We start from the raw sequence: 15,903 nt of genomic DNA on the forward strand, positions 1-15,903 counted from the left end.
AATCTGGGGCTGAGTGCACAGAGATTCGCTGATGAGAGAGAGAAAGAGGGTCATGCAGTACAGCCCGGCAGCTTTTGTTTATGCTGGAGTAGTTTAGTGCATCCATTTGCAACAGCTTTGTCCTCTTCATCAAGTTAAAAAAATAATTATAGGTGCGCAGTTTTTATTTCATGTTAAAAAGAGGGTCAAAGAGGTAAATATGGCTTAAGGACGTCCCAGATTTACCCTCCTCCAATTTAAAACGGCGTCGGATTTAAAGAAAATGGAGTATTATTAATGATCATGATATTTAAAATCTGCCACTCGTAGTTAAAATAACTCTTGCTAATAATAATCTCAACCGTTTTATTTCAACATATGAGAGTTATAGAAAATAGTTTTACTCATGGCATGGCACAAGAGTAGACACACTATAGCCAGTTTTTATCCAAGTTCTAACATAGGCCAAAAATATAGGATATCTAATAGCATGGTTGTCTCGGAATCTTCCGTTTTGTCGGTGCCAAAAAATGTAGCATAGCGAAATTCGTTTCTTATGCTCTATTACGAAACTTTTGGCGTAAGCGTATTTTGTCTGGCTTTACGTGTCTATAGGATATGTGGTATTTGTTCATTTATTAAAATTAATAAGAAAATATTATGGAATTCATGGTACTTTGCCCTTGGTATGTATTTAAAACAATTATAGCCTTATTTGCACCATTCAATTTCGGTTGACATCAAGTATTGATATGAATGGTTTGGTATATTTAAAGATAATTTGACCTCATTGGTTGCCTATGGTTTATTAGAAGCCATAACGGCTTATTAGTGATTAAAAAAATATTTTTTTGATAGAACTTTTACATATATACTTTTAGCGACTTAAAAGACAATGCTGAAACAGAAACTACATTAAAAACATCAAAATCAACTTCATAATTAAGTTTTAAAATTCAAATTTTGACGACGACTTATAACCCATAGGATAAACGATAAGACCTATATATTATTTTTACGAACGACTAGTTGTTTTTATTTGCTCAAATTTACAAAAATGAAAGCTACTAAAATTAAATTGGATTTATTGACCGTTCACATACTTTCACATTTTTATCTACATAAAGTTTCGATGGTAAAGTTCAATTTGTAATGGTCATGAACCAAAAATGAGGGAAGAAAATGTCGGCAGCAATACGTCTATAAGAAAAGACCAGCCAAGCCGACAAAGGCAAAAATGTCTTTTTACATGAGTATTAACAGCCTTTTCAAACAAAAATGAGATATTTTCTCCCTATGCCAAGTAGTACGTTGCTTTCTTTCAACATGAACCATCATTACCAAAGTTAATTGTCTGATTGATGGGTGCAGCTAATGCCCATGTGAGTGGCGGGAGATTTGAAGAAGGAACCTGCTACAGTCACAGCCTCGCAGGTGATTCTGACGACATGCATGCGAGCACGTGCTAATCACATCATACGGCACAGGTTCCCTGCTACTACCCCTACTAATCCATACCATCATCGCAGAACTGGAGTACTCCACTTAAAAAACAATACATATGGAGCAGTTGACATTTTTCCCTGCAGTATAAGCATGGAGGGAGAACCAGCCTAGTTGCCTTTATAACCTTTGGGCTCTTTCCCAAATAGAGAAAAATTTAAAGGAATTTTAGACAAATTAAATTAACATTCCCATCGTTTACCCTTCACCTTATAAGTCGAAGCTAAATTTTTTTAAATATTTTAAAGTCAACTAAGGTTTTTTTTAGTTTACTTTTAAGCAACCATGCTTTTAAATTACTGAGAACACACACTTATAAAAGTTTTATTCATAAATTATTTTTTACAAATCATTATGGATTAAAATCAGTATAATCGAAACGATGATCGTGTTATCTCATGACATTCTTGTATTCTAAAGCTGTGTTCGAATTTGATGGTTGGGAAATGGGAACGTTTTCCTCTGGCACGAAAACGGAACAGTTAATTAACGCGTGATTAATTAAGTATTAGAAAAAAACTTAAAAAATAGATCAATATGATTTTTCTAAAGCAACTTTCCTATAAAATTTTTTTATAAAAAATACACCATTTAGCCATTTGAAAAGCGTGCGCGCAGAAAACGACAAATGAGAGTTGGGAACTCTCCATGCCGAACTCCAGCCTAAATAAGCTCTTGTAAGAACTCTGTCAAACCTCTTCTTCCTTCTAATGAAACGGCACGTACATGCATGGACCTCCCAGCGAGTGGATTAAAAAAAAGAAAAAGAAGAGGAAAACATTCGATTCAATTTCACTCCAATGGAGGAAAAGATTCTCACGACATGCAATGCTACCTAAGATCGATGTTAAATACAGTACTAGTGTCATTTTGCTTCCCTCAACTCAAGATGATGCGTTGATCATCGCCATAGATTAGTATTACGTGTCATTAATGATCTCTCTCCGGTGAAGTCTAGAGCAAGCAAATATTCCCTCCTCCCCATAGCCATCGCAAATCGCAACGACGAACAAGCAAAGGTGTCGACATATCTTAAGTTATTTCTATGATGCGATATATATATCCAAAAATAATGATAATTGTTATACTAAGATTAATCATTTTATATATTTTAAGTTGAGTTATTTTGAGAGGCTGGCCTACTTTGGTAAGGAGGGAGAGTATACGTAGCTTAGAGCAAGTTTAATAGTATAGCCTACTACTAGCTCTAATTTATCTATAGCCAATCTAATAGCAAATTTATATAATAGTTGCTTACTATAATATTAATATATAGTCTCACATGTCATACATACATTGTGTCTTGGAGTTCGTACTATAACCTAGCTACATATCTGTAGCTTGCTGCTCTTCTTTCTCTTCCTTTATATCATTAAAATATGGGACTGTCTAAAGATCGTTTGATAGAAAACCCCCTCACAAATCTTGCAAATTTTGGACCATCCGATTGCTTTAAGATTCGTGCAGACAACCAAACCCTAAAAATCCTCTCTCCTCTCTCTCCCGATTCCTCACGCGCCGCCGCTCCTCAGCGCCTCCGCCACCGCCGCCACCCCAGCGCGCCGCCGCCCGACCTCGCCGGCTGGCCGAATGGTGTCAATGGCGCAGGCGAGCCCCCCCCCCCCGGGCGGCCCCCTCCCCCTTCCCTTCCCCCTCCCTCTCCCTCTCCTCTCCTTTGCCTCAAGCCGGCGGCGACGAGCTGTCCGTCGTCTTCCCCGTCGCCGGCGGCGGGGCGCCACCACTGGCCGCCTCCTCCCCACTCTTTCCGCTTTACCCCCGCCTTCCTCCAGCCCCGCGGCTTCAGCGGCGCCGCCGCCGCCTCGCCGCCCGCCTGATCCGCCGCCCACCGCCGGGCTGCCGCCTCCCACGGCCATCCCTTTAAAGCCGGCGAACTCTCCCCTCTTCCCCCTTCCCCTCCCCCCCCACCCCCGCCCCACCCCGGGACCCTAATTCGTCGACTCTCTACTGAAGTTTGGGTTCACCGGCGCCGGAGAAGAAGAGGTGGTCGCCGGAGTTGGAGAAGAATAGCACGAATCGTGAAGCATATCCAGTGATCCAAAATTTGCAAGATTTGAGGTAGGATTTTCTGTCGACAGAGTTTTAACAATTCCGTTAAAATATATTTATAGCTGGCTAATAGCCTTCCAGCTCTTGAAGCTAGCTCGCCAGCAAAAGCTTTGCTTGTGCGTGCAGAGATGCCTTCCGTCCCGAACTCCGGAGCGCGCACGTACGTACGCCATGGTGGTGGTCAGCTCGCTCGATCCGTATCCCGCTCCGTCTTGGACTTGGAACGCTCGAGGCGCGCGACGAACAAGACGCGAGAGAGAGAGAGAGAGAGAGAGAGTCAGCGCGGCCGCGGCCTGGGCGCGCGCGTGATTCGTTGCTTGCCGTTTAGTCCACGGGCGATCGATCGCGCGCTCGCTCTCCCATGCACGCGCACATGGCGCCCGGCCGCCTCGCCGCGCCCGCGCCCGCGCCGGCAAGCCAGGAATCCTGCCTCCCCACTTTCTCAGCCGTCTCGACGGATCATCAGCTATTCAGCTCGATCGTCGATCGGTGCCGTGCGTCGTTGTGTGCGTGGACATGGAGAGGCGAGCTGTCCTTCTTCAGTTCTACGGCAAATTAAATAAAACTCGATCAGCTGGCTCTGCTCCGATCCTTAATTAATTTGAAGACAAGATTTGTTAATTAGGGGTTGAAGTTCGATCTTAATCGGATTAGTTAAGTCGGGTGATTAATACTTGAGTAGTAGAAATTCTATGCAAATTTGTACTGATCGAAGACCAAAACAAGATAAAAGCTATATGAGATTTAAAAAAGGGAGCAAAATCATGTGAATTTCTGATCTTGCATTTTGCTCTGTGATTCATGCACCACCAGACTCTAGCTTCGAGACTAGCAGACTCTCATGAGCTCCGACAATCTCCAACAAATGTCCGCGAGGTTTTGTGGTTAGGGTTGAAGATGGCAGAGTTCATTTTAAAGGAGGCCGTGGTGGCGAAGAACTGGAGGTGGGTGCCATACTTTAACTACTACGATACAAACTTGCAACAAATTTGTTTTTCAATGGTATGGGTGAAAAAATGATTCTTGTTAAGTATGTCTAGGAACAAAATAGATATGCTACCTTGATCAAACTTGTCTAATACTCCAACATCAAGCCAAATGTCATAACCACCAACCGTACAACTTCATAGTCCATCAGATACAATCTTACAAGAATACGCCCAAAGCGGCAGCTGATCATAGCATACGCCAACATCAAGCCAAAATTGCCACCTAATTCGTTTACGAGAGCTAGCTCCGCCGCTTCCAATGTGTGAGGTGTGGTTATGGAAATTTGACATCGGAATATGCTGAGCGGTGTTGTTGTTTTGTCTTTGTTTTAGGGCATTTTTGTTCAATACTATATCAAAATGTTAGTAGTGCCAAAGTGTGACAAGAGTTATATTTGGTTGTGTTTCTTTTGATGCCAATATGAGCTAAACCTTAAGTAGAATCTCCAAAGTACCCCATTGAACATTGACAATACCAATGGTTTGGCTTTAATTAAATTAAAACCACCATATCTATTAGTAGGGTACGTTTTTGCATCAATTCAAAATAGCCCTTATTCTCCATGTTAATGATGAACTTGATATTAAAACACTAGCGTTCAGACTATAAATCAATTAGATGTCATATATTTCCACAGTAGGATTTAAACATAATTTGTATACATGAACAAATTTTAATTTCTATTTAACATTTTCAAAATTTGAGACTTGAAATCATTGTTACCCATATGTTTCGAGTATATTTTCCTAAAATTTTCAATTATACTCTTTTTGTTATTTTCATCAGTCCATTTTACTATCATATGATATTCCCATTTTAGCAAACTCTTAATTCTTTATTCTTGCTTACAACTATATGTTACTCAACTCAGTTGTGTGCATCTTAGTTAGTTATGCAGAGACCGGAAGTGTTCTTAGAAAAATTGTATCAACTTGATGTAATTAGCTGGGTTTAATAAAAGCTTCTATTATCTAAAAATATGATACCCAAGTACATTAATGTTTTTTTTAACTCTGATTTATTCATTGAGAGAAGAAAACAAATATGTTTTAATAGGATAACAAATCCGAAATAATCAAAGTTGAACATTTATCACAGTTCTTTGCCACTGTAGTGGTAAATCGATGGAGCCCCAAATTATATTGCGCTCATGCTGCAATTGAGTTTATACGACATATACGGGCACGAGCATCCGGAAACGTACAAATTCTGTTCCAAGGCAAGGCCTCCACGAAATGGAAACATCAAACAGAAACAGATCGATGAAGCGTACGTATATCATACCGGCAAATATCTGCGCCACTTTTTTCCTGTGATCATCATCTGGTACCAGAAAGGTGAGCATCCATCACATGCCAATCAGATTTGCAATGCAATGCATTTGCAAGCTGTCTGAGACCACACAAAAAGTGGTGGTGTGGCCTGTGCTGCTGCTGCTGCATGCTACCCCCAACTGAAAGATGGTTGGGGATGATATGATCTGATCCCTATTATGTAGTGCAAATTACACATATAGTGCAAATCTAAAAATGACTCTAGAATACATAAATGGGTATCTGAGATTCTCCGCACAATGAGTAATTTTCTTACTTATGGTTAAATCCGTAAGAAAAAAATAAACTAACGATGACGTGAATAAATCTCAGACCTCCATTTGTATATCTTATGATAGTTTTTAGTTTTGCACTACATATTTTTCCTCTTTTATCCTTAGCCTGTCTGAAACTAGCTACCGCCTCCAAGTCAAATTGATCACACAACCTTTTTGAAATGGCTCCACTCCAATGAACATCTCTATGCAAAAGGATCACCAGTGACAGGCAACGCAGCCAAGCGAATGCGATGGCATATCTTAACTAACCATTTGACATTCAGAAAAGGATGCTGAGACAGATAGCTAGCTAAAACAAGCATGTTTGAGATAATGGAGGTGCCAGCAAATGTGACTGGTTAGTGGGCACTCCTCCTCAACTGACGGTAGTGTACGGTAGATGGTAGGGTATTTTTGCTGTTGGTCGCATGCTGGATCGCATGGTTCCAGAAGCATAAGTTGGTGCAACTAGAGGACAGCTGATTCCAGTTCAATTGTAGTCAGTCATATGCATACAGATACAGCAACAGTTTGGGCTTTGGAGCAGCTTTGGGCCACACCTGCATTGCATATGAACAGGAAAGGCGTCAGAAATTCAGTGACAGAGTGTTGGCAAAATGTGCAGATCAATCTTGCACGGCAACAGTTGTGCCTCAAAATGGTTAAAACTATGAAATTAAAGGTAGTTCCTTTGATAACTGTCAGAGAATAATAATAATAATTGTTTTGTAGTAACAAAACAATTTTCTGAACGTGCAGCAGCAAAATTTCACGGGATGCACAACTCCAAATTTATTTGAGAAGGGATTTTCATGGGGAGCATCTTAACTCTGATGAAATCATGCGGAGGGACATTTTATGGGACAGATTATTATTACTAAATGAAACATATCACACTACTTGATGAAACATATCACTACTTGATACGGATTTTGATATGAGAAACGTCTAAGAGTCTTCCGGCTAGCTCCAGAAGGTGGTGGGTTAGCCGGCTTGGGTTTAAAGCCTCACCCCTTATATTTATTTGATATAAAGTCATTCCCCAATATTCACGTTTTTATACGGATTTTGATCCAAGGTTGACCAATTGATTGACAACAAGAAAAAGAAAAGGGAAACGGTGTTTGAGATCCCAGTTCTACACTGGGTCGTACTTGGTTAGAAGATCCCAACTATCAATTGGTCCTTTACCAACCTATTACCAACTGGACAAGATGTCTCCTTAGCTTGCAACTCATAAAAAAAACAGTTTGGATTTCTGCTCGCTTTTGCTATAACTTCGAGGACACGTGAGTTTCCGTATTCTTTTTCAATGTGTTTCAAGTACATGGCATGATTTCATAAAAAAAACATTTTTGATTTCTGCTCGCTTTTTCAATGGGTGTATTTGGGAGTGAAGGTTGGAAAACTCTGCGGTACACACAAAATAGTGGTACGGTTCATTGGCACATGATTAATATTAGCTATGAAACATAAAAATGATTAATATGACTTTTGAAAGTAAATTTCCTATATAAATTCTTTTGCAAAGAATATACCGTTTAGCAGTTCATGCGCGTAAAAAACAAAAGAGTATAAGTTGAAAACATGTAGGAGTATTATTGAACATCTCAAGAATAGTACAACCAAACAATGGAAGGGAATAACTCAAACTTACTACTGGTACCTATTTGGAGGCATTTTTGTTCCTCAATGCCAAATAACAATGCAACTTGAGCGAAGGCTTTTGGAGCCTCTGCTTCGATCTCATTGCTGCTGTGGTTGCTGCCATGCGTGGGTGGGGATTCGATTCGGATTAAACTGGGCTTCGTGTCTTCGAGGAGGAGCTGGAGCTCCCACCTGATGAGGAAGACGAAGCGCCGCCGTCGAGGTCGAGGTGCACGACCATCAGCTGGGCCTCCATCTTAGGAGACTCTTTGCGGGAATAAGTCCACATTGATTCCCTTAAAAGTGACGCGAATCTAATCTATGATCCTCAACCACAAAATCGGATAGGATGGCTCCCTGAACTATCAAAACCAGTGCAATTTGACTCCCCCAGCGGTTTTCGAGGGTGGTTTTGCTGACGTGGCGGTGTTAACCTGGTATTCATCCCACCGTGGCGCTTACGTGGCATTAGAATTAAAAAAATATCGGTGGGACCCATTTGTCATTCACAAACACAAAAGGTTGTGGGCCCTACTGACATGTGGGGCCCACATGTCATCTCTCTCTTTCTCTTCTTCCTCCTCCCACTCCTCCCTTCTCTCTCCACATCTTGATCCCCTTTCTCTTCACCTCGTGACGCAGTCGGCAGGCAGGGGCGTTCTCGCGCCGGCGGTATCGATCTGGAGATGGTCGGCGGGGAGGGGCATCGTCGTCGTCCGGGAGGGGCGCTGGTGGCGTCGATCCGGAGCCGGTTGGCTTGGAGGGGCGTCGACGGTGAGCGCCGCCGAGGCCGAGGGCGGGGGGCTTCATGAAACCCCGCGGCAGCAGCGACGGGCGCGGGACGTCGACGACGGAGGCGCTCTATGAGCGGGAGAGGAACTCGGCGAGTCGAGCGGCGGCCCCGGCGGTGTGCGGTGACCTCGGTGGCGCGGGTGGGGAGGGGGGAGGTGGAGGAGTGTGGAGGCGGGTCGAGCGGCGGCTCCGGCGGCGTGCGATAACCCCGGAGCGGAGACTGGTCTCGCCGGTCGCTGCGACGCTTCCATTGGGCGTCAGGCGCCGCCGCTGGTCCCGCCGGTTGCAGCGACGCTTCCGCCTAGCGCCAAGCTCTGTCCCGCTGCCGTCGTCGCCACCACCGGTCGCCGACTCGCGCTCCGTCACTGCCATCTGCTGGCGCCACCGCCCTAGAGCCCCCTCACCGAGCTCCATCCTGTCGCTGCCTCCTAGAGCCCCTAGAGCATGGCCTGCTGGCGTCTGCTACTTGCTGTCGTCGTCCTGATGGAGCTCCCGCAAGCTTGGGGTGGCGCGCCGACGGCCCCCTCGAGCTCTGGCTCGTCTCTCTCGACGCCGCCGCCACTCTACCGCCGTGCTGGCCCCTGCTCGCCGAACTGCCGAATAGGGGGAAAGAGAGATAAGGGGAAGAGAGAGGGAGGAGGAAGAAGGGATAGACCCACATGTCAGTGGGCCCCACAAAATTTTTCTTTTGTGTGAATGACAATTGGGTCCCACATGTATATTTTTAATTCTAATGCCACCTAAGCGCCACGTCAATGTTAGACTAGGTCAACACTGCCACATAGACGCCATGTCAGCGAAATCGCTCTTCAAAACCGCCAAGTGAGTCAAATTGCACCGGTTTTAATAGTTCGGGGAGTCATTTTATCTGGTTTGCGGTTGAGGGTCACGGATTAGATTCGGGTCGCTTTTAATGGAGTCAAAGTGAACTTATTCCCTCTTTGTGGGCCTTGTATTTGGGCTAGATAGGTGATGGGCCATACATATTAGGTTGTGGTGGGCCTCCATCAAGCAGCAGTCTCATTTTAAAAAGAAGGGCAGAGATAAAAACGACATCTCTGTACCAAAGCAGCAATCTCATTAAAAAAAAGTCCGAGATAAAAACAACACCTCTATCCTAAGCAACGAACCAAGCAGCATATCTATATCTATATCTATACCTCTATATACCTAATAAAAAAATAAGTAAGGTTTCCGGATTTTTTTTCGTCCGTCATCCAGATCACGTTGCCAAAATCCGTTTTACTTCGCTTAATAGTCGGATCGGACCTTTTCTAATCTACTTCAAAACCTCGATTGATATACAATATCTAACGCTCATGTAGCCACCAATCACATCTAGCAGCTTGCCTACTTGGTTAGTGGAGGAAATCTTCAACCTGTCCACCACTTTTAATTCCCCCCACCTCTCCCTTTTTACACGTGTATATTATTACTTTGCCTCTCAGGCTGATTGCTCGGAATAAGTCTACTTTGCCTCCCACATCTCAAATTCTATTATTACTTTGTCTCAGAATAAGTCTACTCTGCCTCCCACATCTGAATCCTACTCGGAATAAGTCTACTTTGCCTCCCACAACTAAAATCCCTATTATTACTTTTTTTTGCCTCTCTCAGGTTAGATTGCTCGGAATAAGTCTACTTTGCCCCCCACATCTCAAATCCTATTATTACTTTGCCTCCCACATTTCAAATACTACTCGGAATAAGTCTTGCCTCCCACATCTTAAATCCTATTATTACTTTGCCTCTCCTAGGCTAGATTGCTGCGCAATTTTTTTTCTCCGCCTACTTTGCCTCCACATCCCAAATCCTATTATTACTTTGCCTCTCGCTAGATTGTTGCGTAATTTTTTTCTTTCCGCCACTAGCACGTTAGTGATTCTGAAATCTTATAATGAACCAGTTTTTAATTTAGAAATTGAACGTAATTATTTTTTTCTTTCGTCATATGCAAAACACGACATATTAGAGTCTGCACCATCTATTTGCTCCTCTTTCTTCAACATATATATAGTGATTCTAGAATCTTATAATGAACCAGTTTTTAATTTAAAAATTAAACATATTTTTTTTCTTTTTGTCATTTGCAAAACACGACATATTAGAGTCCGCACCATCTATCGTTCACGCATGAGCCGTGAAAACGATTCGTCTCCACGTAAGTCCGTGTTCGATTTTAGAAATTATATCAAACGCTTACCATGCATCCGATGGCTGAAAAATCAAAAGTTTTGCACCTCTTTCTTCAATAGATATTTAGTGATTCTGAAATCTTATAATAAACCAATTTTTAATTTCAAAATTAAACATAATTTTTTTTTTCTTTTCATCATCTGCAAAAAAAACGACATATTAGAGTTCGCACCATCTATCGTCCACGCATGAGCCATGAAAACAAGTCGTCTCCACACAAGCCCATGTTCGATTTTAGAAATTATATCATGCGCTTGCCATACAAGAGTTAAGAGAGAACGTGTTATGACAATATGAGTATATCAATATGCAATAGTATTTCTTATCAGTCCTAATTATCATTAGCCCAATGAACAATTTATCTATCTTAGAACATTATTATATACATGTCAACTGTGTATTTATATCATTTAACCCGTCATTATACCCGTAGCGAAGCACGAGCATTTTGCTGGTAGAATTTAAAAGAGTAAAGTACTTAAATTGGCGGCTTGGATCCGTGAACTTAAAAATTATTACATGTTTAAATCCGTAAGTTTAGTTTAATGTACCATGTCCTGGTTTAATCGCCCTTTGATCGCTGACCGCTAACGTGGCACACCACATAGGCAGCACTTTTGCGCTCAACCCCCTCTGCATAACATTCCGTAAATATAACATATAACATCTTCAAGACACTGTAGTAACTAGAATCCTCCAAAATACACAAACCGGCTTGCTCCCTCGCATTCTTCTCCCAATTCAACGAGGCTTCCCAGGGAGAGCAGCGAGTAGGGTGACCACGACGAGTCCGGAGACTACAAGACGATGACGAGCTTGGTGAAGCAATGGGAAACCTAAGTGTTGAAGCCAGAATTTTGTTGCCTCCCGTCACGACCTTGCCACCACACCTAGTAGCCTCCCACCATAGCCTCGCCGCACTTTACCGCTCCTCACCACCTAACATCCAAACTTTGGCTGATTTGGGGATTTTTTTTTTTGGGGGGAGGGGGGAGGGTGGCTGATTTGGGGATTTTTCTTTTTTTTTTTGGGGGGGGGGGGGTGGCTGATTTGGGGATTTTTTTTTTGGGAGGGGGGTTGGGGTGGGTTCGGGTTGCTACAGTGTCTTGAGGGGGGGTATAGGCAATATTTGTGAAATGCTGTAATGCGGAGAGGGCCGAGTGCAAAAGTGTTGCCTACGTGGAGCGCTAGGTTGGCAGTTAATCGCAGTAGTCAAAGGGCTATTGAACCGGGGCATGGTACATTAAACCAAGTTGACCTAAACGTGATTTTCAAGTTTACGGATCTAAGTGACATCACCCCACAAGTTTAAGGATTGACCATATATTTTAGTTAATTTAAAATATAAATTGTTTTAGTAGGACTTCTATTTGAAAATATAAATTGTTATATACGTAGATGTAGTCATACCTTTTCATTGGAGCATAGAGTTTGCTATATCCTTAATCGTCTTTTTCTTTTCTTTTAACACTACTGTTTTGTTGATAAATGCAACCATTCAGATGCAAATATTTTCGCAACATTTCTTAAATTCTTTTAATACTTGTGTGATATTTTGAATTCTCCTATATATTACTTTGGCTTTCCACCATAGCATTGAATTTTAATTGTCTCAATGGTTATTTTTCTTTAGAAAATGTAGCCATATTATTCTTGTGGAATGATTGAAATATGATGGTACGCCTTGAGACATTATTGGTACTTTCCTAACTATATTCATGTATGCATTTTCAACTCCAAGGGTGCACTTAGTCTCCAAACTCCATTACGTGAAAATGACTTCACGATTTGTTTCCAAAAATGCATCGTTCGTATGGGCCAAATTTCAGACTAATAAATGAAAGGAATAAAAATAATTCTTTTGTCTAAATTGAATAGCTTTAAATAATGCCTTGTACTGAAGATGCAAGAAACCTCCTGTGATACATTAATTAATGTATCAACCTCATTTTTGAAAGTCAACTAGCTAGGCTGGATAATTAATTAATCTACAACAAAAAAAATCATATTCTTCTTCTTATTTACTTCTAGTAATGATATGATTATTTTTACACAATATATATAATAGTTTGCATGAGAAGTTCTAAAAGTAAATGCAAAATTTGCTACAGAAACCTAAAAAATATGTAATTAGCTGTGGGACATCGCAAAAACGTGAATTTACCTGAGGACACTTCAAAAGTTTGGTAATTTTCTATAGGACACTGAACGCATTAAAATATAATATTCACCCAATTAATAAGAGAGAAACTAGATCAAAATGACAGTTTTGCCCTATCTTCTTCTGCCTTGCCTCGCCACACCACGCGCACTCTGATGCTCCTATGCTGCCGCGCGGCTGCTGCGTCATGTCTGTTCGCCCCCGTGGCGATGGTGGTGCTCGGGCTCTCCGCGGCGGGCGGCGTCCACCCGGCGCACGTGCATGGCCAAGCCGGGGCGTGACACCACGGACGCCTTCGACGAGCACCTCGAGCTCGCAGTATTGTTCCAATTTATATTATAGCATAGATATGGACGGACAATATAATGTGTTAAAATATATCCATGACCATGTAAACAACTATTGAATCTATACATGCACATAACGCCAAATTGCCATATAATTTTGGTTGATTGTACGTATTCTGATTGATTGCTTATCGATATCTCATCCGTCCGATAGTCATATATACCGATTTTGACAACGCTACGGTGGCCACAGTATATATCGTATTTATTTTTCTTGAGCAGTATGGCAGGGGAAAAAATAATCAATTTTTCAGGCATTTCTTTGATTAGAGAGCTGTTGAAAAAATAAGGATTAGAGAGTGGATTAATATAGTACTACCTCCTTCCCAATTTAAGTAAAGTTGTAAGTTTCCAGTGTTCACATTTAACCGTTCGTCTTATTTACAAAAATTATGAAAAAATAAAAAAAATCACACATAAAATACTATTTATGTTTTATCATCAAATAACAACAAAAACTAATCTAAAATTTTTTTTCAAAGAAGACAGACGGTTAAACGTTAAATATAAACAGTACAAAACTCCACTCTTTTTGGGACGAAGGTAGTAGCTTGTAGAAATGGAAGAATCAATTTCAACAACAGCGACTGAAGAGGCAGGTCGGGTCATGCATTCAATTAATTATTAGAGTTATTATTCATGTTTTGGCACGTGCGTGGCTACTCGATCGATCTCCCTATTTATACCCTGGGCGATCGACCGATGACGATATAGTACAAAATTATATCGATCGATCAGCAAACTAATCATTGATCTTCAAGAGATTATTTCTACTTATATATCTCTCGATCTTCACAAATTACACATACGACATAGTATATGGCTCTTCTTTGCAGTGAGCTGCAGGTCAGGGCAATGGTGGTGATCGCCGCCGTGATGCTGGCGGCAGCGGCGCCGGCGGGGACGACGTGCGAGCAGCTGGAGTCGGTGGCGAGGTCTTGCACCGGGTACCTGAAGAGAAGCCTGATTTTCCTGAACGACGCGTGCTGCGACGGCGCCGAGAGCGTGTACGATGCCCTGACGACGGACGCCGCCGTCGACCTCGGCTTCGTGTGCCGCTGCCTGAGGGGCTTCGTCATCAGCGAGTCGCTTCGCCCTTACCTCTACAGGGTCGCCAATCTGCCTCGCCTGTGCCGCTTCAAGGATCGGGGCCCCATCCCATACAACAACTCCACTATCCACGACTGCAGGTATACGTCCCACCGAGTTGATTATACTTTCGTTTTAAAAATGGCACGATCTTAAAAAAAACTTTAACTATTATTTTTTATTATAATATATATATAAATGTTAACAGATATATGATTTAGTGTAGTATTTTTTAATACTAATCTATACATATAGTCACTATATTTTAAAGACAAATATTTTAGAAATGATTCATAACCAAAGATTTTAAAGTTTGACCTCCACCATTGTCTAAAACGACGAGTATTATTAGTCTGGAGGGAGTATCTTATAAGGTTAGCCGACAAAATCATATTTACTGGCGGTTTTCATGCTTTTTTTTTGGCGGGTTGTGCCTGCAAAACCAACATAGGACTGTAATTACTATAGTAAAACGTCGTTAATTTACTTGCATGGTGCATTTTGAACCTATTATGTACTCCCTTCATCCAAGCCCTATTCCTTTTATCTCACCAGGACCAATAAGTAATTAACTCATTCCCACCATATGACAAAACTAATGAACATACAACCAATAATAAGTCCTAGGATGATTTCTCGGGTTCCAATCAATAATTTGATAGCACATAGTGATTATACATAGAACTTAGACTTTTGGAAAAATCAAAAAATAAAATACTAGGAATTATACTTTTGGAATTGCTAAAAAACAGTCGCAAGTTGTTTGGATAAAAACTATCAAATATAACTATAATATAGTTGTTGTACTTACTGCACCATAGTTATATTGTAACTACACTGTAAATATGTAAATATATTGTAATTTCTATATAAGTTAGATATAAAGTTACATGTATTATTTTAATACTTATATACAAGTTATATTATAGTAATAGTATAGTTATAGTGAAATTATATTACAATTATACTATAGTTAGATTTAAAAGTTTTTTCTTTAAAAACCTTGTGGCAGTTTTTTAGATAGTTCCAGACTTTTGAATGGAGGGAGTACAAACTAAGCAAATTATTGCGTTCAATTGAATGTTTTTGCAAGCTATTGCACCTATTTTTTACCCACCACATAAGTTTGCATCGTAAATGTAATTTAATTGTTAACTAATTATACACTTTCATGTTTCGATGCATGCAGGTTCAGTGGTACCACACGTCACTCGCTCTAATTGTAACACGCTAAGAGCAAATTTAATAGTATACCCCACTACTAGCTCTAAATCATCTATAGCCAATATAATAGCTAATTCATACAATAGTTGTTTACTATACTATTAATACCTGGTCCCACCTGTCATACACACATTACGTTTTGGAGCCCGTGCTGCAGCTGGCTACAGATTTGTAGCCCGCTGCTTTTCTCTCTTTTTCTTTATCTATTTAAAATATGTTTATAGCTGGCTTATAGCCTGCTATTGTACCTGCTTTAAGTGTACTTAATTTCGATAGAAATAAATATATATACTCCATGGAGTATTATGTATGCATGC

The 15,903-nt window shown here is 41.1% G+C and overlaps 1 protein-coding gene across 1 annotated transcript; it reads left to right on the forward strand.

Moving 5' to 3' along the window:
- Window positions 1-13,988: 13,988 nt before the first annotated feature.
- Window positions 13,989-15,896, forward strand: LOC4333547 (uncharacterized). Its single transcript, XM_015774848.3, has 2 exons — window positions 13,989-14,463; window positions 15,552-15,896. Exons 1-2 carry the CDS (start codon window positions 14,093-14,095, stop codon window positions 15,580-15,582), a joined length of 402 nt encoding a protein of 133 aa, XP_015630334.1. The 5' UTR covers window positions 13,989-14,092; the 3' UTR covers window positions 15,583-15,896.
- The last annotated feature ends 7 nt before the right edge of the window (window positions 15,897-15,903 follow it).

The sequence above is a fragment of the Oryza sativa genome, chromosome 3, assembly GCF_034140825.1.
Source record: "Oryza sativa Japonica Group chromosome 3, ASM3414082v1".
Classification (NCBI taxonomy): domain Eukaryota; kingdom Viridiplantae; phylum Streptophyta; class Magnoliopsida; order Poales; family Poaceae; genus Oryza; species Oryza sativa.